Consider the following 25318-nt stretch of genomic DNA (forward strand, 5'->3'; position numbering starts at 1 on the left):
GGGGTTAGGAGACAAGCACCTGGGGGTTAGGAGACAGGCACCTGGGGGGTTAGGAGACAGCACCCCGGGGGTTAGGGAGACAAGCACCTGGAGGGTTAGGGAGACAGGCACCTGGGGGGTTAGAAGACAGGCACCTGGGGGGTTAGGAGACAGGCACCTGGGGTTAGGGAGACAGGCACCTCGGGGGGTTAGGAGACAGGCACCTGGGGTGGGTTAGGAGACAGGCACCTCAGGGGTGGGTTAGGGAAGGAACCTCAGAGCTGGGGAGACAGGCACCTGGGCGGTTAGAGACAGGCCCTGCAGGAGACAGGCACCTGGGGAGATAGGCACCTCGGGGGTCGGGAGACAGGCACCTCGGGGGTCAGGAGACAGGCACCTCGGGGGGAGAGATTAGGGAGAAAGACTGTCTTAATGGTGGCACTTAAGACGTAGTAGAGGCGGTGGTTAAGACTGGGGAAGAGGCAGAACTAAATCCAGTGAAGCTTCCACATTATTGCTTGTTAGTGTTCGTGAACGAGTAAACAAACAAAAGTCTCCAAAGATTATTGATGGCAGGTGTTTGAAGGTAGTTAAGGAGGTTGATAATATATGTTTCAAGACAATGGGTTTTGAGATTGGTTAAAAATGCAGTGATTTAGCATTTGAAGATCGTGAAATAAATGGATAATGGGCTCTCATGGGGGCCGTGTAAACCATCAACAAAAGGGAGTGATTACATCTAGTCCCTCCTTCGTCAGGTATATGCTCTCCCGTTGACCACATCATAGTTTATTTTCACGTCAAGGGAGTGATTACACCAGTCTAGTCCCTCCTTCGCCAGGTATATGCTCTCCCGTTGATCACATCATAGTTTATGCTCTAGTTGTACCTATAGATCAGAAATTATCGAGTAGTAGATTTCATCAAAATATTATTCTAATTTGGGGAAGCGATAGACGTGACGTACTGCAGTCTAGAACGTAACCAGTTTTCCGCGCATGTACAAAAGACCGGTGAGGCCGACTGGACTTGGGGGGTGAGACCTGGTCGTGGCTCGAACCCCTGACTAATTCGTGAGATATGATAGATCAAGTATGATTGAAAATGTCCAAGGGGCTTTTATTAGCTCCAGAATGTATCCGTATCTGCGCCAGTGTTGGCCATTATTATGCGAAATAAGTCATTTGCGAAATATCCACCGTTTTACTGTACTGCACATGTAAACGAACTCATTGAAAGCCAGCGAAATAGTTACCCAGATTTTAGAATATCCTTAAACTCTTTGCCGAAATATTGGATTACAAGTGGTGGTGGATGATTTTAGTTATTTATGGTTGATTATAATTATATTTAGCTTAAAATGAGGATATTGCTAGCTCTCACTTTCATTTTGCCACCCCTGTCAAGTCATTGGTGGAGTTGGCTGCCCTCCCCACAACTTGGGCCACTAGGGGTCATACCGTCACAGCTCAAGGTCCAGAAAAATTGTGAGGGCTAAATTTTTCTGAGTGAGAATTTTAAAACTTGAACAATCTGCCAGAGCGTTAGTATATGTGTGTGTGTGTCAACCTTCCAAACCCGAAGCTGTTTCGACCCTTGTGTCATCATACCGCCATCTCTGCTTCAGCTCACAAACTACATCACCAGATTATGGACGTTGGTTATGAGTCCTTTAACTTTCCTCTCTGTGTCTGCTGCTGTTTATGATCTACTCAATGTGTTGCTGGCCAGTGTTATGGCTTCACGAAACTGTCAGGGCAATCTCTTTTGTAGTGAGTGTTGTAAACTATTGGAACAATCTGCCATTCTTGACCAACACTGGCAAGAGAACATTATGGAGCCAGTACTTGCCAACAGTGTGTAATGGAGACGTGCTAGCAGGCCGTGGGGAAGAGGATGAAAATAAAAAGTAAGTAAAGTTGACCAAAGGACTAAAACCCTGTCTCTCACCAATAGAAGAAGCCACACTATACCTATGTCGAAACCACACATACTGGTATATTATCCCCATACTGTGAACAACTCACAGGATATACTCGTGTAAAGATATTAAAGAACAATAGCTACAGGGTACTTAGTGACAGCACAAGGATCCCGCTTCTATCAAGGAATAAGCAATTGAAATTGAATTGAACAATAGCTTTATTGAAACCATATCTGAAACCACACCTTTGGTAGATATTTTGCACAGATGTTCTTTGAATGATAGGAATTAATAAAAGTGATAAGACAATGCACTTGACCTAATATAACCTGACCTTAATAGACAACGCGGCGATGCTCACCCCTAGCCACCTCCTTATCATGGGGGACTTTAACTATGGTGACATCGACTGGAGAAACGAGTTCACCCCAAATGACTTGAATAACCCTGCTACTCTTTTTGTAGAAACTCTGAGAGATAATTTTCTGTTCCAACATGTTAGACCCGACACATTACAGAGGGGAGCAAACACCCGAGCCATTAGACCTTGTAGGGTTTCGTGATATTATGTTGTCTAGCACTCAGGATGGATGGAAACTCTAGGTGGTGGTTTTCTTATATAATATAAATTATATGAAAGACAGTCTGGTGCTGGAGATGCCGTGTGGTGAGGAGCTGCTCAGTAGACACGTTCGGTGAGTAGCGTGTTGAAGGAGGTAGATGTGCAGGAGCTTCGTTAGAGGAGATGTTGCCTGTTGCTGGCCTCCAGGTTGAATGAGAGCTGGACAGCGAGGAACTTGCTTGGAGGAGGTGTTGGTGTGTTCAGGAACCGAGGGCAGAATCAGAGAGCTGGTTGGTGGAGACGCTCAGAGAAGGACAGCTGGTGGGTCGCTGCTCGCCGGGCGGGAGCCGAGGACCGCCAGGCAGGCGGAGGAGAAGCGAGGCCAGGGCAGGGCGGAGGAGGAGGAGGTGTTGCGTGTTCAGGAACCGAGACCAGAATGAATCTTAATGGAGAGACAGAGTTTATATACACAGCAGCCGGAAGTAAACCCGTGGGAACTCGCCGGTTTCTCGACTCCGTTGCTAGGGAAGACGTAGTAGGTGGCTGGTTGCTAGGATACTGTGGCATCTGGTGACGCCCCCCCCTGGGCCGCTCGTTTGGTTGCTAGGATACTGTCGCATTGGAATGCGGATACGCAGTTGTAGGGGAGACGTCCACTACAACCTCATCATAACAAACGAGGAGGGTATGGGGGTCCGACTAATTACCCAAATGTACCCAAATATAGCCGGAATGAAGTAAAATAATGGTCCTAGATGAATAAATCAGACTGCTAATCACTTCTCGACTAGTATTTGGTGTCACAAAGTCACAAAAAATTGGTAAACTTAATTTAATCTGAGTTAATAGATCAAGTGCATGTATCTAACCTAACCTAACCTAACCTAACCTCGACTAGTATTTGGTGTCACGAAGTCACAAAAAATTGGTAAACTTAATTTAATCTGAATTAATAGATCAAGTGCATGTACCTAACCTAACCTAATCTAATCTAACCTAACCCAACTCAGATTAAATTAAGTTTACCAATTTTTTTTTACTTTATGACACCAAATAATAATCGAGAAGCACAGCCCGAATTACGCTTGTACGACCATCATTTGACTTCATTGCGGCTACATTTGGGTACATTTGGGTACATTTGGGTAATTAGTCGGACCGGGGTATGGTGGCCAAACTGGAACACCTTGCCCCAGTTGGCACCAGTCACCATATAGTGTTGTCATTCAGATTTAACTGTTACTTAGTTCAAGATAAGGCCAGGCCAAGGTGCAAATATTACAAGGGAAATTACAATGGGATGGGATGAGGGAAGAGATGAGCGGTATCCACTGGCCTGACTCATTAAGGCACAAGAAAACCCAGAAATTCAAGACGTGGGTTGGGTCAAATGATGAGCAGGACAGGATGATGTATGCAAGAGCCAGAAATCAAGCAAAAGTAGAATGTAGAAGGGCTGAAAAGGAGTTCCAGAGGCTGGTTGCAAGCGAGGTCAAGTCAAACCCAAAGGCGTCTTACCGCTATGCAAAGTCGAAATTAAAAACGCGAGTAGGAGTATCAGACCTGAGGCTTGAAGATGGTAGTTACGCAGATTCTGACCAGGATAAAGCTTAGGCATTGAACAGCTTCTTTTCCTCGGTGTTCACAAGATGGGATGCGATTAACCTTCCTGCGTTTGAGGACAGACGGTTCGACACAGCACTGACCCACATGTGTTCACAGAAGAGGGTATTAGAAATAAACTGTCAAACCTAAAGGTCCATAAGAGACCCGGTCCTGACATGGTGCATCCTAAAGTGCTAAGAGAGTTGTGCAACGAGCTTGCCGAGCCCCTGAAGATCCTGTTTTGTAAATGCCTGGATGAACAAAAGGTCCCCAGTGAATGGAAAATGGCTTTTGTGAGTCCTATCTTCAAGAAGGGTGATCGTCACTCCACGAACAACTATAGACCAGTGAGCCTGACCAGCATAATATGTAAAGTACTTGAGAGTATTATCAGAGATGCCACGATGAAACATCTACTTCGAAACATCCTTGCAAAGGATTGCCAACACGGTTTTACGCCGGGGCGCTCCTGTTTAACACAATTGCTCAAGGTATTGGATATTTGGACCCATTTTCTGGAACGGGGTGGTAATATCGACAATATTTACCTAGATTTTGCCAAGGCTTTCGACAGTATAACCAACGAAAGGCTGAAAATCAAACTGGAAGGATACGGAATTTGGGGAAATGTCCTAGCATGGATAGAAGACTTTCTACCTGACCGCAAGCAGTGTGTGGTGATCAATGGCACGAAATCATCATACCGTACCTGTCACAAGCTGGGTACCACAGGGCAGTGTATTGGGCCCGCTGTTGTTTGTTTGTTTCATAAATGACATGCCTGACGTTGCACACTCCTCCATACAAATGTTTGCCGATGACGCCAAGTTATTTCGGGAAATCAAGAACCAAGCGGACTGTGAAGAGCTGCAGAAGGACCTCTATGGGCTCTAAGAATAGTCGAAGAAATGGCTGCTGAGATTCAATGTCATGAAGTGTAAGAGGATGCACCTGGGGCATACCAACGGTAAGGAGGCGTATCATATGTCCTAACGGGATGAAGAAACTGCACTATTTGAGACTGAATGTGAGAAGGACCTAGGTGTGTATGTTGACAATGAGCTGAAGTTCTCGGGCCATTGCGAGAAGAAGGTAAACCAGGCAAATAAATTATTGGGTCTTATAAGAAGGTCGTTCAGATATCTAGACGGTCTTCAAGAGTGAAGTGCTTCCCCATCTGGAGTACAGTACTGTCACCCCGTCTGGTCCCCGAGATACGCTAGGGACTGTCAGTTGGTTGAAAATGTTAAAAGGAGGGCCACCAGTCTGGTGCCTGCACTTCGGCACCTCAGCTACCCTGAGAGATTGGAGCGCCTGAACTTGCCTAGCTTATACTACAGACGGGCAAGGGATGACCTAATTGAGGTGTATAAGCATCTCAAGGAGCAATACTCAGTCGAGTGTCCTGTCTTGGAGCTGGCGGACACTCGCCCCACAAGGGGTCACAGCTCAAGATTGAAGAAGCCGCAAGTCCAGAAAACTGTGAGGGCAAACTTTTTTGGAGTGAGAGTTGTGAACTCTTGGAACAATCTACCAGAAAGAGTTGTGACGGCACCGAGTGTGAGATCTTTCAAGACAAGACTTGACCAACACTGGAGCAGGTTCAGGTACATTCAGGAGCCGGTGCATGCCCAGTACTTGCCAACAGTGCGTAACAGAGACATGACCGATCACCCAAGCGGCTAATGAGCCGATCATTTGGTGAAGAGGATAGAAGAAAAGGAAAAGTAATCAGAAACGTGACCGATCGCCCAAGCAGTTAACGAGCCAATCAGTGGTGAAGAGGATAAAAGTAAGTAAAAGTAACCTTCCTGGGTGATCACACTCGTAACAGCCACTTGAGAAGTCTGTAGGGTTTCGTGATATTATGTTGTCTAGCACTCAGGATGGATGGAAACTCTAAGGTGGTGGTTTTCTTATATAATACAAGTTATATGGTAGACAGTCTGGTGGGTCGCCATGCTCGCCGGCGGGAGCGAGGGCCGCCAGGCAGCGGCGGAGGAGGAGGTGTTGCGTGTTCAAGAAGAGAGGCCAGAATGAATCTTAATGGAGAGACAGAGCTTATATACACAGCCGCCGGAAGTAGACCGTGGGAAGTCGCCGGTCTTTTGACTCCGTTGCTAGGGAACGGTAGCAACTGGTGGCTGGTTGCTAGGATACTGTGGCATCTGGTGACGTCCCCCCCCCCCCTGGGCCGCTCGTTTGGTTGCTAGGGAAGACGTAGCAGGTGGAATGCGGCTACGCAGTTGTAGGGGAGACGTCCACTACAAGTCGTTACCTTATATTCTAGACGAACTAAAATATAGATAAAAGATTGATGGATTTTCTGTAGTGAAATCCAATAGGTTCCTTTTGTTTGTTTATTATGAAGAGTTTCTTAGTACACTTTCAAAAAGGATATCACCGTAACTATCTCAATTTAGCTCTGGATGTTAGATCTAGACAGCAAGCATGTCTGAGAAGCTTGGTTATCAACACGTCTGTTTCTCGTGAGGGTCGAGTGAAGACTCTGAGAGGAAGGTACGGAGCTTATCTGTGAAGCTTAGTTCGACGTCCTTCTCTCGTGAGTGTTAAATAACACTGAGGGAGGAGCGGCTCTGAAGAAAGCTTAGACAGCTTCTTTACAGACGCACCCTCCAGTGGAAAGTTACCGATCAGGTGTTCAGTGAATGGACCACATGATCACTGCAGGACATGTCATTGCCCATGGAAAGTTACCGTGGGTGATGGAGTTATACAAGACATTTGTAATTAACCCACATTTATACAATATGACAGTCAACAATGAGACGGGTTTTTATAATGTCTATAGAGAAATTTAGTAAAGTTGCTGCTCTTTATTGTTTCTGTTGATGATAGTGATACATCCTGATGCTTACTTAAACTAAAATGGCACCAGTATCACACAAACCAACATCAGTTGTGTATTTCTTGAGAAAAAGAAAAAATTGGGACAAAAGCCTGAATAGGAAGAGTGATATTACTCTACTTAATTAGATTTTTCGTGTGGTAAGAAATAAGTTTTCTTCTATGAATACTTTTCTTTGGGTGGCTGAGTGACCTGGGCAACAGGACAAAAAGTCGTTGAAAAAAAAAATTCACAGGAAAAAAAGTAACACAGAAAAGACATTTTATTATAATATGACCAAAGAAAACATTCAAAACCTAACCCAACCCAATCTAACATAACCCAAGCTAACATAACCCAAGCTAACATAACCTAATGTAGCTCAATCCAAAGCTGCCTATTCTAATACTGTCAGTGGTATTTACATGAAATATGATATTTTTTTTTCCTGTGACTTTATTTCTGTTCATCATCAAGGCACCCATCATCTTTTTCAAAAGTTTTTCTTCTTAGTACAACAACAACAGCCAATATATTTGGTATAGAACCAAACATCTGGCATGTGTGCTGTACTGTGCTTGACCCTTGAGGCCCTGCCACTGTCATTACTCTGGTATATGTGTCAGTTTCTGCAGATAATTAACTTACTACAGGTACATCTTTTAATGTTTTCCAAAAATCCACACAAGCCTTCCAAGCTGTGGTGGCGGATGATCAGAGTGCCGTTCATGGCCTGGCATCTTGCACTGACTCCGTAAACATTGTGGCAATTTTGTCTTGTTCTTTTCTTAGCTTGTAACTCACATTCTTGCCCTTGAATCTTGGCTTGTAACCATTATGCAGTACAGTACTGTATTATGAATCCTACTGCACTAGCTTTGTACAGTACAGTAATATCTTGTAACATATTACACTGTACCTTGTAATCTTGCCACCTTTACTTAGAATTTCCTTGTATTTGAGTTCATATAACTTGTTGCCCTGATAAAGTATTATCATGTATTATAATTCCTGTGTTTTTACAGCAAGGATGTCCGACTGCCAGTGCAACTGCAACGTGCTATGGCTGCAGAAGCCGAGGCTGCACGAGAAGCTCGAGCCAAGGTGATCGCTGCAGAGGGTGAACAGCGTGCCTCTAGAGCCCTCAAAGAGGCTGCGGATGTTATCAACGAGTCTCCAGCCGCCCTGCAGGTGAGCCAACCTCTTCTGTAGCCTTTCACTAACAACCTTTGGCCCATATCATGAAACACCACTCTGAATTTGACTTACTGGTAAGCATTTCAGTCATCTGAAGATCCTATACCCTAACAGAACAAGAGGGAACTTGTAATCAAATTTATTTAATGGATGAAGAGGAATGGTTTCCTCTCATATCACTAAATAGTGTGATCTACTTCAACACAGAATCCTTCTGATCCATGTTGAGCTGGTCAACCAATTGGTTGTCAGCCAACTTCACTTGTTTCCATGCCAAGAGGTAGTCTATGTTTTTTGTTCTATACAAAAGGATGTTTCAAAATATGGGCCTTCCAATAGGTGGGAAATCATGTTATTTATATTAACAATATCAGACTTAGTGAATGGTTTGCCATTTTGCTTCCCAGTATTTGGGACACATGCAGCATTATACCCAAGCTATCTAGCATTCCCAGGCTCTCCACATTAACATGCCCACCCCACCCTTGCTGTCTCTTATGTCCATGTAGTCATGCTCCATTTCAAAATGGCACATGTTGTATACATACTGTACATTGAACAGGGAACCCAGGATTGCTCTACTTCCATCCCTAATTACCAATCAACTTGCCCTGTGGCTGCAACACATGACTGGAAACATTCATAGGTCATCCCAGCTTTAATGGAGAGGCATTTACTATAATCGTACTGATGAAGTGATCTGAATGATAACCTTCTCTTATATCAGCATAGTACTGTATAGTATAAACAAACAGTCACTTAAAACAGCATAGTATAAACACTGAAGACTTCATTAAAGTTAAAGTTTACAGATGAGATTCTCACTATACCATTTTACCATTACTGTTGCAAGGTTTCAGAAGGACCAGGCACTTGTCTAGGTGCTTGGCTGATACCTACTTAAAGTTCTTCTTTCTGTCATACAGTACTGTACTAACATCTACCAATCCTACTGTACCTGTTTCCACAAGGTCTGCTCCCTCAGGTTACCTGAGTCAGTTGCATTTACAGTACCTGTACAGTAAAAGCCATTAGTCACATGTTTTGGGGGAGTTCTGCATTTCTTATACACTACTGTATATATATATATATATATATATATATATATATATATATATATATATATATATATATATATATATATATATATATATATATATATATATATATATATATATATATATATATATATATATATATATATATATATATATATATATATATATATATATATACACTGTACAGTAATAATTTTTAGATTCATAATAAAAATAAGTTAACAGTAATAAATTTTCATATACTGTACTGTAGACAATGGTAAAGCATTACTGTAATCCATAATGGTTATAAATAATGTATCTGTAGGATGTTGGTTCATCTGCTCTTTCAATTTCAGTCTTTGTTTTGTGTAATGATGGTCGGTGTTTGTATTGTCACTAAAACAGGTGTTCCTGTAGAGTCAGTGTCCATATTCACTTGTTGTTCCTATTTCTGTCTGCCAGTGACACCTGAGTTGACTCTTATCGTATAGATGGTCATGCTTTTTTTTATCATATGTTACACAATAAACTATACAGTATAATATTTTGTATATATTTGAGATACAGATCTTTTGAGTACAGTAACCACAGCTGTTACCACTCTAATCACTGTCAGTATCATTTATATGACTACCTCCAGCACTGCCTCAATCATCACAGTGACTTTCACCATCATTAAAATGACTGTACGACAACCACGGTCACTGATACCGCAACAGTGATTTTGATCTGTTCAATTCTCCACATTTTTCTCCGACCGGCACCACAATTACCTGTCGCATCACCACTTCCTCTGTACCCTTAACTGTCATAACAAACTATTACTACTGTCTTTGTACACTTACTGTTTTAAGTAACGTAGTCATCACTCTTACTACTGCCTCTTCAATCATCATTGTTATTACCAACACTGCTATCATTGCTTTGCTCACCCTTATTATTCACCTATATACCTGTTGTGCAGCTTTCTAACCCTCCCACAGCTATTCTACCAACACTGCTGGGCTGTTTATTATTCTTAGAACCACCCATTCCCTAAAACATCATAACCACAGATGTTATTTCCAACACAAACAACTATCACCACAACTACTTTCATGAGTAATCTTTGAAATACTGTGACACCAAACGAATAACCACAGCTTCACCTCATAAAACAAAGCTATAGTATTTACCATTAACCGGAAACATCACCACCACATCCTTTATTTTATTACTACTGTGCTGTACCACTGATAATGCTGACCCCAAGCACCAGTAAACCTTTGACCACTAATCTTATAATCTTTACATTGACCGAGAACAATCACCATGACAACATTGCCATTGTAGTTACTTGCTTAACATTATCCATTTTGTGTAGCAGTTTCTTCTCAACAGTAACTCCTGTATTGTTCAGCTGTGCATAGACTAGGGCTTAAATTACTTTGATTATAGTAATATGTCAGTGCAGTAAATGTTGCCTTCCAAAGTGATAATTATTCCCAGGATATTTATGCTGTACTTTAGTGTTAATAATGTAGAAGTTACCCCTAATATACCTTTAATCATAAGACACATAACTGAAATAGATATAACGTCTTACTGCATGACCATCTCAATTACTTAAGCTTATAACAACCTTTCCAAAGTTGTATTGTTCACTAATGTATATCTGAGTTTTAGATACTGTTACCCTTTCATAGTAAATGGTTTATTTTACTAAGATGAGAAAAGGGGAATAGCAAATATGAATTTTCAAGGAAGTAGTGATTCATCGGTGAAGATGTTACTGACCCAATGTAGGGAGCTGGACCCTTGGGGAGGTCAGCCTCCATTCAGGTCTCCTTCTGAGGCATTCAGGCAAGTCTCTGCAAGCACACAAAGGCAATTGCTCTTACTCAACTGACACTTAAATCATTCAATAGTTTTGGCAGGTCCAGGGTTTTATTTGATGAGGAAATCTTTCATGGTGTAGTGCAATCATCAAAGATGGATGGGTGTAACAGGGGAGGGGTTACCTCCTGCTCGCAAATATTTTTGAAAGTTAAAATACTAATACAGCAGTAACATCTCCGTTAGCCGGAATCCCTCAAACCCGGAATTCTTCAATAGCCGGAATTTAAATTTTCTCGGAAAATCATTCCCAAAGCCGTTTTCCGAGGGGCACATTTTCCTGAAAATTCCGATAAAATTTTCCCGATACCCGTAAAATTCTGGGGATGGGGAGCTTTTTTCCGGGTTTGAGAGATGAAAATCGGGCGCATTTTCTGGAAATTTCAAAAACAATTTTTTGTTACCCGGAACTTTTCGGAAAATTCTGGGGATGGGGAGCTTTTTTCCGGCTCTGAGAGAGTCGTCTCGTTACCTGGAAATCTCTCATTCCCGGAAGTGCTCTACACCAATTGTTCCGGCTAACGGGGATATCACCATACTGTATTGATCTCCTGTATTCTTTACACTCTAATATACTTTGGTAACCTCCATATTTTCCTCCAAAAAGATAATGATTTACCTCGGTAAAGCAGTGTGTAACTGTGTTATGAATTTGTAGTCAGAAGAAGGTATGAGTAAAACTTACCTTACATGATGGTGGATACATTTATTTGGCAGTTTAATCATTAAACAGTTAAGATCTTCTATAAACAAGTACCTCAGCTCCATATATAACATAATTATGATCCTCATATTCTCCATAAAAGTAACTCGCTATGCAGTTAATACTAAAATATTTAAATCTCCCACATTGTAGTTGATTCAATAAATCACTGCTTAATTTTTTAATTTATTCACAATGTGGTCTGGAAATGAAGGAAATTTGATAATAACATACACACCTTATCAGTACTTTCTCTTAGCACAAGTTATTGTTAGTAAGACCTCCTCAAGTTGGACTATATGGGGCTCGGGCTTGTCTGACTTATGTAGACCCCACCTCCAGGTAATTTTGACCTCCATTTTGTTGAAAGATCTCATTCAAAAACAATATTAAAGCTAACAATACTTATTTACAGTGTACACTACTTACACTGTAGCAGATGAATCTTGAGTTGGAGGACAAAGGAGGGCTGCTTAAGCTTTACTTTACTGTAGTCTCACTTATACTATTTAGTTTCACTTACATTTATCTTTGCAGTTACACTTAAAACTAGCATTTATTTCTTGGTTTAATCACGGTCAGAATCAAGGATGTGAGGTGGCAGATTGGGGGGGGGGGTTACCACTAATTCTGACTCTGAGGTGTAGGGCGAGTGATGGCAGACCCCTAGACCATAGTCCGACTTAGGGAGGTCTTATGTAGATACAAGCACAGTACAAAAGGACATAATAATTTTTCACAGTCATGGAATTTTTTTTAGTCATGTATCTGTACCTTAATATGAATGTGGCTGTTTATCTCTTAAGGTTTGTAGATTGAACTGTGAAGATCTTTGACAGGACAGTGTTGAATATATACCTTATGGGACTAGTGTTAGGACACATCTAGCAAGCCTGGTATCCTTGTTGTACCTTGCCATCAGAAGTGGTGGACTTTAATGGTTGACCCTCTTTCCATCTTTGCTGGCAAGTGAATGGCTGTCTGTCCATTTCATTGCTGTTTTGCTGCTCCTTTATGCCAGTTTAAGTGAAAGTGGCAAATGTTGGAGCTCTCTGTAACAGTGAAGTGTATACTGTACTGAATTATAGTTCTTCTGGAGTAACTCCCTAAAATATGTCTTAGAGTTCCCATATCAAGCATATACTGCTCTCATAAAGGGCTCTTCCATTACATCAGGAAAAGATAAAAGATTAATAAAAAATGCAATTTATGCATGCAAGGAAAAAAAGTGCACAGCTACACTTTTGAGATGAATGTTGGGTTAGGAGAGGTATGAGTTATTTAAGGGGAAAATTATGTGATTTCGTGAGGACAAAGTGTGAATGAGACCTGAAGTTTACCACGACAACATACTGTACTGTACTTGAAAGTCAAAATGTTTCCATGCCAGAGCTGGGAAGAAACCTTGTGAGTTAATCAAGTTGTGTGTTGACATGGGCATCTTTGATGTCACACATATGTAAGAGAAGCAACAGTTGAGGTTACTGGGACAAGATGACAATACTCTCAGGCAGTGTAAATGTGCCACTGCTGGGCTCCATGAAACATAAATCATAATTTAAACAAATCCCCTTGCTGTACTTTACTACAGTATTTTACATTTTATTCTCTTCGCCACTGATCGGCTCGTTAGCCGCTTGGGCGGATCAATCATGCATTGATGGCAAGTACTGGGCATGTACTGACTCTTGAATGTATCTGTACCTGCGCCAGTGCTGGTCAAGCATGGTCTAGAAGGAGCTCACACTTGGTGCTATGACAACACACACTGGAAGATTGTTCCAAGATTTTACAACCCTCACTCTGAAAAAGTTTGCCCTCACAATTTTCTGGACTTGTGGCTTTATTAACCCTTAGCTGTGACAGTAGTGTGACCCTTTATGGGGAGGATGTCCACCAGCTGCAGGTATGGACACTCGACTGAATAGTGCCCTCTGAGATGTTTATAAATTTCAGTTAAGTTACCCCTTGCCTTCCTATAATGTAAGCCAGGCAGTTTCAGAAATTTTAATCTCTATGGATAACTGAGGTGCCGTAGTGCAAGCAACAGTATGGTGGCCCTCCTTTGGACATTTTTAATTTACTGAATGTCTCTCTGGGACCAAACGGGGAAGCCTCACTCTTGAAGAGCATTAGGTGCTTGATTCAACATCTCACAATGGCCCAAGAACTTCAGTTCATTGTCAACATATACACCCAGGTCCTTTACACACTTGGTCTCTGTTACTGCCGTTTCTTCTTCCCATTGGGACATGTGATACTCCTCTATACTGTTGGTACAACTTAAGTGCATCCGCTTACATTTTGTGACATTGAATATTAACAGCCATTATTATTATTATTATTATTATTATTATTATTATTATTATTATTATTATTATTATTATTATTATTATTATTATTAGTATTAGTATTATTATTATTACTGTACAGTACAGTATTATTATTTTCTTTTATTATACACTAATTGTTATTTATTTTTATATATTTTTATTAAGTTTATTACTATTATTATCATCATCATCATCATCATCAGAAGAAGAAGAACAAGAAGAAGAATTATTATTATTATTATTATTATTTTAGTATATTTTTGCCCCCCAGGCCTTGATGTGGGTCATTAAAAATGACCTGTGCCCGGGTGGGCTAATGCCCGTAAAAACAAACAAAAAAACAAAAAACACTCTTGAAGCTGGCAGAAATCTTTCTGTAGCTCTTCATAGTCTGTTTGGTTCTTAATTTCCTTGATTAACTTGGCATCATCCACAAACATTTGTATGGAGAAGTGTACAGCTTCTGGCATGTCATTTATGAAACCAAAAACAACGCACCCAGTACAATGCCCTGTGGTATCCTGCTTGTCACGGGTACACATGACGATTTTGTGCCATTAATCAACACACACTGCTTGCGGTCATGAAGAAAGTCTCCGATCCATGCTAGGACACTTCATCGAATCCAGTACCCTTCCAGGATAATTTTCAGTCTTTCGTGGAGTACACTGTCGAAAGCCTTGGCAAAATCCAGATATGTATTGTTGTAGTCCAAACATCCAGCACCTTGAGTAATTCTGTCAAGCAGGAACATCTCAGCATAAAACCATGGTGGCAGTCCTTTACAAGGTTGTTCCATAGTAGATGTTCCATCAGGACATCTCTAACGATGCTCTCTAGTACCTGTACTTTGCAAACTATGCTGGTCAGGCTCACTGGTCTATAATTATTCGTGGAGTGGCAATCGCCCTATTTAAATATAGGACTCGCATTAAGCCATTTTCTATTCATTGGGGGCCTTTTGCTTGTCCAGGCATCTACCAAACCGGATCTTAAGGGGCTCGGCAAGTTCGTTGCACAACTCTCTTAGCACTCTGGGATGCACCATGTCAGAGCCAGGGGTCTTATGAATCTTTAACTTTGATAATTTATTTCTTATACCCTCTTCTGAGAACATAATGTGTGTCAGCACTGTGTCAAACCGTCTTTCTTCAAATGCAGGAAGATTGTTCTTATCTTCTCTTGTTAACACTGAGGAATATAATTTGTTTAATGCCTCCACCTTGTCTTGATATCAGTTGTGGGGTCTTAAGTTGCTGTATCTCTTCCCATAAAATTTAGCATCATGGAAACTAAACAGATTAGTTGATGACATTAAATTGCTGATCATCTTGGGATACAGCCAACCATGCTTAAGCTTCTTAACAGTTAAATAAAATATTTTGGTGCAAAATTTTTTTTACGGTGAGTAATAGTCGAGTGGATACAGAGTTTGCCTCCAGTTACAGGTGTCGGTGGTTTCATCACCAGTTCACCCAGCCGTAAATGGGCACCTAAGTTTACAACTTGGGGAAGTGAACGTGCAGTACCGGCCGTGCTGCCTCCTTGTTTACCGAAAGCTTAATATACACATACAGTAGTGTGTTGTATCCACACTGTCCTTAACAGGCAGTCATGCCTATGGGACCCACTTTCACTTTTTACTTTTGGTTTGTGGTCTGGGATGCAATATAATTACTGTACAGTACTTTAATCCTACAACAGATGTATATTTTCTAACTACAGCATCTGAAATAATTGAAATTATGAACAAACCAGTTGAGGGAGATGATGTTTTGGTGGTGATAGTGTAGGTCTTGGGACCTTGAGCATAGGTTCTTCTCTGCTGAATAAAATTGTTGGCAGTAGCCAAATAAAATACCTGTATAGAAATTGGCATCCCTGTAGTGAAGGGGTTAATATCCTGACAGATCTGGCAACATATTCGATGTCATAGTTAGGCAATTTGTTGTGAATTTATTGGAAATATTTGTGAATAACCACAGTACTGTATAAGTGTGACCCACTGTTGTGTCTTCTCAGCTAAATGGGATAGCTTATGGCAGGTGATAACATAGTACAGACATCCCCCAGGTGATGGAAGGGTTCTGTGCTAGAAAATAATTTTGTAAAGCAAAACCATTTCTCCCATTCACTGCCATTATGAAGTTTGAGATACGTTTCTACGGAAATTTTTTGAAGCCCAAATATGTGACACAAGAACATATATTGATGAAATCAGATGGTTTTAACCACATACAATGAGTCATTCATGATGTAACATGATGATAAATGAACAAAACACTTGAATTGAATTGAATTGAAAGAGTTTATTTAGCCAGAAAAACACAGATGCAGAGTGGATAATAATAACAATATTAACATGGCTGAGCCAGTGAGTTGGATCTTTCACATTTTCTTTTCTTTTATCTTCTTCACCACTGATCGGCTCGTTAGCCGCTTGGGCGGTCTGTCACGTCTCTGTTACTCACTGTTGGCAAGTACTGGGCATGCACCGGTGTTTCTACGAAGGGAGTAGCTGGATTATTTATGTCGTTTGGTGTGGATTCATTTCTCCAGTCGATGTCACCATAGTTAAAGGCCCCCATGACAAAGAGGTGGCTAGGGTTTAGCACCGTTACATTGTCAATTAAGGCTCTTAAGTTCCTCTGGTTTAATGCGCTACAGTTTGGGGATCTGTAGATACATCCAACAATGAGTAAGTCTCTCCCCTTCAGTTTAATTTTATACCACTTTGATTCTTCGAAAACATCCTCTCCCCGCACCCTCACCTGGCTGGCTCTAAGATCTTGCCTAGCTTAGATAACCACACCCCTCTTGCAAGTTTCTTGGGAAAGGTTCTTAAATAAAGTTATATCCATCTGTATTGAACTACTCCTATTCCTCCAGTTCGATTCTCCTGTTTTTGTACAACAGTTCTACAACTCCTACTACGACAGGTTGATGTACCTGTCGGCAAAATATTATTCTGCACCTTTACGAGTTCCTACAGTATGACACACCAGACCAAGAATTCTGAAAACACTCATGAGTCAAAGCGGATGTTGGTAGCCCTGGCTTCCTGAGTTGCCAGTTACTCTGTAGATAGTATTTACCATAAGGTGTTTCAGTGTGTGTGTATGCACAATGTGTTACAAGATATGAATAGATCGGTGAGCATCATATAACTATATTTATGAAATGTAAAAATGCCAGCTCCCCTACACCGCTTGCGTGAATCCATCCGAATACACCAGCATTGACTCTGCCACTTCTCTGGGTTTCAACCTCATGTCTGGCTTCATAACTGGGAAAATGCATAAACGGGACTGATGAGAGAGCATAATTATGTGTTGCCATCCTGGTATTGACTATGTGGTAGACGATTCCACATGCGTGACATTACCTTGAATTTCCTAAATACTGTCGACTACAGATGTGTGACATAAAGGTTCCATTCAGTCATTAATACAGTATCTCCTTCATATCTCCAATTAACTACCTGAACCTATAACTAAGTGGTAGATATTTCTAATACAGTGAGAAAGAGTGTGAGGGGGGGGGGGAGAGAGATTGTTACCGTTCGTTGCGTCTGCGCCAAACTCTGGTAGTAGTCCTCTCATCCGTGCTGAACGTCTTCTCGTCGCAATACACAACGTCTTCCCAGAAACAAGTTGGCTTTTCTGCATACTCTAACTCATACTTCAGGTGCCTTTCCATGTCTACCTCAGTCAGGTGTGTCTTCTTTGTTGGTATATGGGCATGGAGGTCATGGCTGTGATGTCTGTTTCTGATCTTCTGTGGTGTGCAGGCCAATCCAAGTTCCTTTCGGGTGCTGGGGGCAGTGGTAAAATGTCTGTTTAGAATGATAGCTGCTATTGCTCTATCCTGCGCAGGCATTGTGCAGCGAGGCCGCCCGGCTCCAAGCTGATGCAGGGTCTGTCCTGTATCGTCGTGGCACTTTATCCATAAGGCTACGGTGTGCTTGGAAACACCGAGCCACCTAGCAATCGCACCATTGCTCAGGGCCTCTCCATGAAGAGCTGTGATTGCTGCACATGTTCTCTCCGAGTTCTTCATAATGACTAACATAGATATTATAGGAGTCCGGCCTATTACAACTCCTGCTGTTTGCTCTGATGGTCTGCCCTTTGCAGATGGAAACAGCTCCGTTTCTAGCAGAATCATTACATTCTTTTAAATGATCACACTTTCTCTGGTGAAATTCTTTGCTACACTGTGTTAAATAACACTGACAATGTTTTTGCTTTGTGAATTTTACTACCAGTTACCCCAGGTCAACCCCCTATTCTTATCATATATTGTGACATATTAAAGAGATATAGCTCGTTTCTTGACTCACATCTTTTCGGTAGCTCAGTTACCTATGCCTAATATTGTATAATTTTCCTACGTTACAAATATTATTTTTTTCTCTCTGACTGAGGTCTTGTATTAGGCCACTTCTCATCACTTTCTCATATTGTGGTTATAATCATGAGATTTACACGATTTTGTTGTATCTCATAGTATGCGAAATTCCTGTACAGCACCTCAGTTTCTAGAGTGCCTGCCATTCCTACAGTATGTGGGTGATTAAACGTATTCCCTTCGGTATAGTATATAATGCTGTGACATTATCTGGTTTTAGTGCTATGGGTTTTATATGTACAGTATTCCTAATAATTTCTCTGTGGTTACTACACATGATATAAGGAATTAGTTTTACAATGAATCACACAATCAGAGGTACCAACCTTACCAGCGTCAGTCTCGCAGTGTTCGTTGCGAGAGCCATCACACCCAGGAGTGCAGAATAATTTATGCTGATTGTACCTTCAGTAGTATTTCAAACTCCGCTCTCCTGTCAAGGAACGTGTCAATATTAGTGTACAGTGAACCCTCGAAGGTCCGGACTAAAGGGGGGACTACCTGTCCGAAAAAGCCTATTGTCTCATTCTTCTGGTGAATGTACTAAATGTATAAAAGCGATAAATAATGATATAAAAAACACCAAAAATGCAGTACACATTATTCTGACTGCTGGGGTTAGTTATACAGACTTTTCCCTGTGAAAATAGCCATAATTTTGAGCAACATATTACTGTACTAAAATTTTTAGCTCTTTTGCAAACTATGTGATGTCTATACTCAAATTATTTGCTATCTTACAAGGATTCCAGCAATGCAAGTTATATTCTGCTAAGTTTAGTCTGTGACATTTTATAAGATAAAAACTTTTAGCCTCACCTACCTTTACCCTTTTTTGGGAATGCTTCTTAGGGAGGCTTCTTAGCCCAGAACCCCCAAATTTTTTGTCTAGATTTACCAGGTCCGGATCTTCGAAGGTTTACTGTACAGTTACATGACTTTCAAGCCGGAAATTGTCCTCGGTAATGTCTCTGGTCTTGGTATTGACTTCGGCCCCCCTCCATTCTCTGCAGCTGCCTCGTTTACTGTGTCCCTTGTGGTTTGTGTGGTGTGGTCAGAGGTGACATTGTTTACATAGTGCTCTCCTCCTCCTGGGTGGGAAGTAGAGCAAATGAAGGTCCCGCTGTCCCCTAGCTCTGAACTGGTGCACTTGCCTCCACTACCTTCCCCCAGTAAACAGCCCATCTACATCCTTCCCCATTCCTCAACGACTCCTCCCTTCTCTGCTTCAAGGGCTCCAGGAGTTTTTTGTGCTGTTCCCTCTACATTGCCGTGCTATCTGGTTTTATGAATATACCTTGAAATATATCGCTCCTTGCTAAGTTTTTTGCATGCTGAATAACTTCTTATTTCTTACCCTTACTCACTAGTGGGATCCTGAGGGGGCAGGGCTTATCCTCCTGCCCTTGTCTTAGCTTCCTCACCATTACGTCGCTGTACTAATGGAGTTTCATTCATACTGAGGTTTAATCTGCCACCTCATTTTTTTCACGATATGTCTGATTTATGAAGAGTGACTAAGCAAATAGTACTTGATATTAGAGTTAACAGCTACAGCAATATACAATGTACAAGGTATCTGCCATGTTAATGATATGTAAATTGCATTGGTTTAACACCAAAATAAGGTTTCAAATCAAGGGACTTACAGGCAAGAGAACTCCTGTCCACCTATAGTAAGACATTTGTGGTTGTAAGTTTCAATGTGGCACCAGTTGTTTCATGGCGCCTAACCCATAATAATACTGTGGATTTGCTCACCCCAGTTCACCGTGCTATCTCAGTGTTATGTATATCTTCATTGTGAAGGGCAGTGGTAACACCTTTTACATCCCTCCGATAATTCCTCGCTCCATTCAATGTAAAATCCCGTTGATAACTGGCACTCCAAGTCAAGTGATATGTTAGGATCTCAAACCTCAGAGGATTCACAACGTTCGAAAACGTATACAGTTGTACCCCGCTTAACGCGGTCAATTGAACCCACAGGGTACCGCGTTAAGTGAACAACAGAACATATGGGATTAATTCCAATAGAGACTGGCCCGACCCCCAAACTCCACTTTTTGACGATACACAACTATGTTGTAGTAAAAATATTATCTTAACTTTATGATGGTATGCACACACAATTAATAATTATGAGAAATATCAATAATATTAGGTTTTTTAACACTTACATTAGTAGAAAAGATGGCTGGGCACACGGGGATGGGGGGTTGGTTCCGAGGCAGAGGGCAGATTATTGGCCCTCACCTGTATCACTTGTATCAATTGTATCACTATCCACCACAGAGGCTTGCAGGGCCTCTTTGTCAAACCCCTCAAAGTCCATATAAGTCCATATCCTCACTATAATTATCACTATCACTGACTTGGGCCGGCTGTGGTGGGTGGCGGGTGAAGAACTTGGTAATGTTTTGATGACTGGGCGACCTTGTGCGCATCGTGCCCATGCCGCTTCCCGCGTATTTGAGTAGATGAACCGCGTTAAGTGAAAGTTCGGTTCTGGCGAGGCACCGCGTATATGAGAAATCGCGTGAAGTGAAACCGCGTTAAGCGGGGTACAACTGTACACTCATTCATGCTCAAAGGTCGCGGATGTAGAACTACTGTACCAAGATTTCAGAAACAGGTCGAGTAAAATTGCTCGAAAAGCCTTGAATCACGTCGGATAATGGGACTTTGGGGGGGGGACTGTACATCCTGAGATGACCAGGATTTGCCTTTACTCAGCCCTTTCAGTATACTGTATTAAGGGAGGTTACAAGATGTTTTCTTACATACTTTATGGTTTTATAGTCAAGAAAGCTATTAAAGTTAAATAAGGTTCCATAGGAGTTTGGAATAGCCCTAATGACAGTTAAATATTGAAAGTACAGACTCACCATCTCATTTACTTACTTTCTCCATCCATGGTGATAGATGTTGTCAGCATGAGTCATAGTCTCTCCCTGGTCCTAAAATGATTATATCCATGAAGCATGTACCTGTATATAAGGACATTTTGTGGATCTTATACTGTACAAACAGGCCAAACGAACATGTAGAGATCTGTAGTGAATGTTTTACATGTTCCAGGAAAAGTTATTTATACTTGGAAGAGATTGTTACACCCTGAGACCTTGTACAGTACTGTTGATGCAAAGTGAAGTTCTCAGATGAAGCAAAATATTGTTGATGTAGATGAAGGATGAATATCTTTAGTGTCCTTGTGAGTTACACAAATTGGTGTCACATTCTTATTATTTACAGTACTGCACAGTCACCCACAAAAGTCCTGCCGCCTCTCCTCCTGAACCACAAATCCCAAGATTCAGACTCGTAAATCCGAAGCATTTATGGACAGAATAATGCATCGGTGTCTACTGCTTTAGGTCTATGAGTCTGAATCTTGGGGTTTGTTGAACGACAGGAGAGTCGGCAGGAATTTTGTGTGTGATTTACATACTTGGGGTCTGAAATTTACTCCAACTTACCCGTAATATAGTAAAGACACAGCCTCTTGGTTGTATAAGAGAATAGATGCTGAATAACATAGCAATTGCCTTTTGTGATTTGGAAGGTATCTGCCAGAACAATCTGAGGGACCATTCAGTGTACAGTTAACAGGTCCTCTTGGGGGGGTGGTGCTGTAACATCTTCAACCTTCAGTCAGTCAGTTCATCATGATGGAAGATAGGAAAAATTAGTAATTGATAGTGTAGCATAAAGTCAGGAGTATGAGAAGCACTTGCTATTCTTCTTGCTACTCATTGATTACTCTCAAGGTGTTTGTAGATGTTAAACCATCCCTAGAAATACTGCATATACAGTACACTCAGTTCTTTAGTTATAGTAAACATGGGTACTGTAGTAATCTTGGTGATGTGAGATATATATCATAGCCATAACTGAAATAAGTCTAATCACTCGTGCATTTATCGTGCTAATATAATTTTGCAAATACAATTAGTATAAGTTAAATTATATCTCTGTGATTGTAATATTTCTTAAGGTGTATGCACTAAAAATTAACTGGTACACATATATAACCCAATCAGCATTTGAGAAAGTATTATTTTATGCTTACAGTTAATTTTTATTTTCAGTTGATAAGTAAATAACTCTCCCCTATTTACAATGGAGGATTGTTGCTTCATCAAAGCAGCTTGTTTATATACTGTACTTGAAGTTTTCACTCAAGTACTGTATACTAAATGCACTAAAAATTATGTCACAATGTATTGTAACTAATAGAATTTCAGGTAATTGAGAATCCAATTTACAGTGAGAATTAAGACTCACTTTAGATATGGAACAAAGAGCTTCTGGTATACATTATTTCTACCATTACGTTGCATGTTAATGATGGCATTTCACTGTGATCACAATGCAGATGATGAATTCCCAAAATTAAAAAGTGACCCGAGTCGTTGACATCCCTCTTGTTGAGCCAGTTGTTGGTGGTGTTTTAACCTCTGCGTGACATTACTAAAACCTTTTGTTGTATGTTATTAAACTCAGTTCTCATGATTCTCAATGATGTTGATGTCCTTGTATGGATGGTTTATATTTTATTTATCATTTATAGCTATAGGGAAAGCACATCAGCACCAGCACTTATAAATATTCAGCACTTTTGATTGACACTTTAGCTAAATATAATTTTCAGATAATAATGCATGCTCTGCCTCTCACTACTACAATATCAATAAAACAAATTTTTATACAAGATCACAAGCTTTTATTATATTACCAAGGAGTAAATCTCAGTTGTGAGGTAAATAAGTTCCGTTGTTATCATGAGGGTAGGAGAGTGTATATTTGATTGTGTAGTTGATGTACACATTAAAATGACTCGACTTAAAAGAAGTGGGAAGCTTTTATCAAGAATATGCTTATGCATTTCAGAGAGCTAATGATGTTCGATACATGACGCAAAATGAAGAGGTTGTGTTGAAATACGATATTAAGTTTGAGAATTATATGAAATTTGAAGGGGACACACACACACATACATTATATATATATATGGTAGTAAAATAGGACTTGATAACGTGAATATGTAGCATGTAAATATAGCGGTACAGTATATATTATATCCTGTGGGCTGATAACCACCACAATCGTTTAGTAATATTTACAGTTGTAGAAGGAAGTTCATGGTACAGTACTGAGATACTGAGCATGAGGCGGGAATGTTTGCTTACTAACAGTCAAGATTTGTACTAACTTTTCCAGACTTGCTCTAACATTCCAGAGTTGCTTCAGTAGTGGTAGATAGCTAGATAAAACTAACCCAGCTATACGATATTATTCCAGCTACGCTACTTGCAAACGCTCAGTCAAATATCGGCAGAGAAGAACTCGACCATCATTTTCCCTCTTCCAATTGACTTAATCAACAATCTTGTTTCAAAGTAGGAAAGGTGGGTCGGAGATAAATAAGAATACTATTTGTATTATTTTTTATTTATTTTTTTGGTTCAGATGCAATTATTCAAAGCTTTGCAACCTAAGACGAAGGTGAGGTGTGGCTATGTGGCACTGAATAAAAATCCTTACAAAAATAAAATTTTCTTAAAGAGTTTTGAGTGGTGATTTGGGTATGGGCCCCAAATTAGATGAGTATTGCAGAACTTGACTAAATTATAATACAGTAATACCAAGATAATCCTTGTATTAGTTAACAGGGGAATGGCTAACCTTGATGTAGTACAGTATTGTCTCATCCATCATAATACTTCCAGTCTCTTATATACTGAAGAACAAGTTTTCATTACGTACTAGGACAGTTTGATGATCAGCATAATAGTCAATGTTTTAGATCACTTTATGTTAGGAAATACAATAATATTGGAAATTGATATTACTGGATGTCTTATATATTGAAACAGAAAAGAAGTCATTATTGTGTGTAGTTGATTTGTAAGTGATGTGTTTAAAAATTTATCTACCGACAAAATTGTTGTAGTTATTTTGTCCTTATTAGTTGTCCACATGCTTAGCTTCCCTACTAGTTAATAGGGGTATTGCTGTATGATATATTTTGTACAGTTCTACAAAGCTGCATTGTATTTATCATTAATACCACTTAACGATGACACAATCCCTTTCTTTCATAAGAGGTAATCAGTGAAGGCATTTAAAGATGACAGTTCATTGGTGGAGACTTCTCAGACTAATGAATTATCATCTGTGAGAAGCCTGTCAGGTGACCCTTACATTGTGTTGTTGGTCATAATTAAAACAATCACATACTTAATAAACTGTTTGTAACCAAATTTGGATACTTTGTTTATCTCTTTGCTTCTGCTCTATTTTGCAAAACTGAATCTGATAAAAGCTACTTTGTACAACACATCAAGACCTATATCTCACTTTCACTGGCCTGCACACATCTCAGTTTTTTTTATTGTGTTTTTTTCTGTGAGTTGTTTCCGTATCTGCTAATTCTGCATGTTGTGTTGTGTTGTGTTGTACTTGATGTTAATATTCTGTGTTGTGTATTGTGTTAAAGTGTGTGTGTGTAGTCTGTACTGTATTGTATCTTAAAGAGACAAGACTGCTCAGTAACCTACATAGACTTCACTAATATTAATCTTTTTTTTAATACAGTATTGAAATTTACCTGTGTCAACAGACATAACTGATGCTCACAATAGCCACATATGTACCACCAGTATGTGTTATTCTAACTAACCTGACATAACCAAACATGATATATTCATATCACTTTAACCATATTAAATAAGGTGGCTTTTAGTTAAGAATTATTAGTACTGCACAAGTAAAATAAGCGTGTAACACCAAGGGTAAACATTTTTATCATAATACTGTACAGTGAACCCTCACTTTAC

The 25318-nt window shown here is 40.3% G+C and overlaps 1 protein-coding gene across 4 annotated transcripts in view; it reads left to right on the forward strand.

Moving 5' to 3' along the window:
* LOC121858949 (band 7 protein AGAP004871-like) overlaps positions 1-25318 on the forward strand; it is a gene marked incomplete at its 5' end in the record, with an annotated part of 79729 nt that overhangs the window by 48254 nt on the left and 6157 nt on the right. For 2 of the 4 annotated variants that reach the window (XM_042355606.1, XM_042355607.1), the window contains 2 exon segments: positions 7944-8109; positions 23781-23887. In XM_042355606.1, the coding sequence (XP_042211540.1) occupies positions 7944-8109; positions 23781-23882 (268 nt within the window). 4 annotated transcript variants of the gene reach the window in all.

The sequence above is a fragment of the Homarus americanus genome, unplaced genomic scaffold, assembly GCF_018991925.1.
Source record: "Homarus americanus isolate GMGI-L3 unplaced genomic scaffold, GMGI_Hamer_2.0 scaffold8226, whole genome shotgun sequence".
NCBI lineage: Eukaryota > Metazoa > Arthropoda > Malacostraca > Decapoda > Nephropidae > Homarus > Homarus americanus.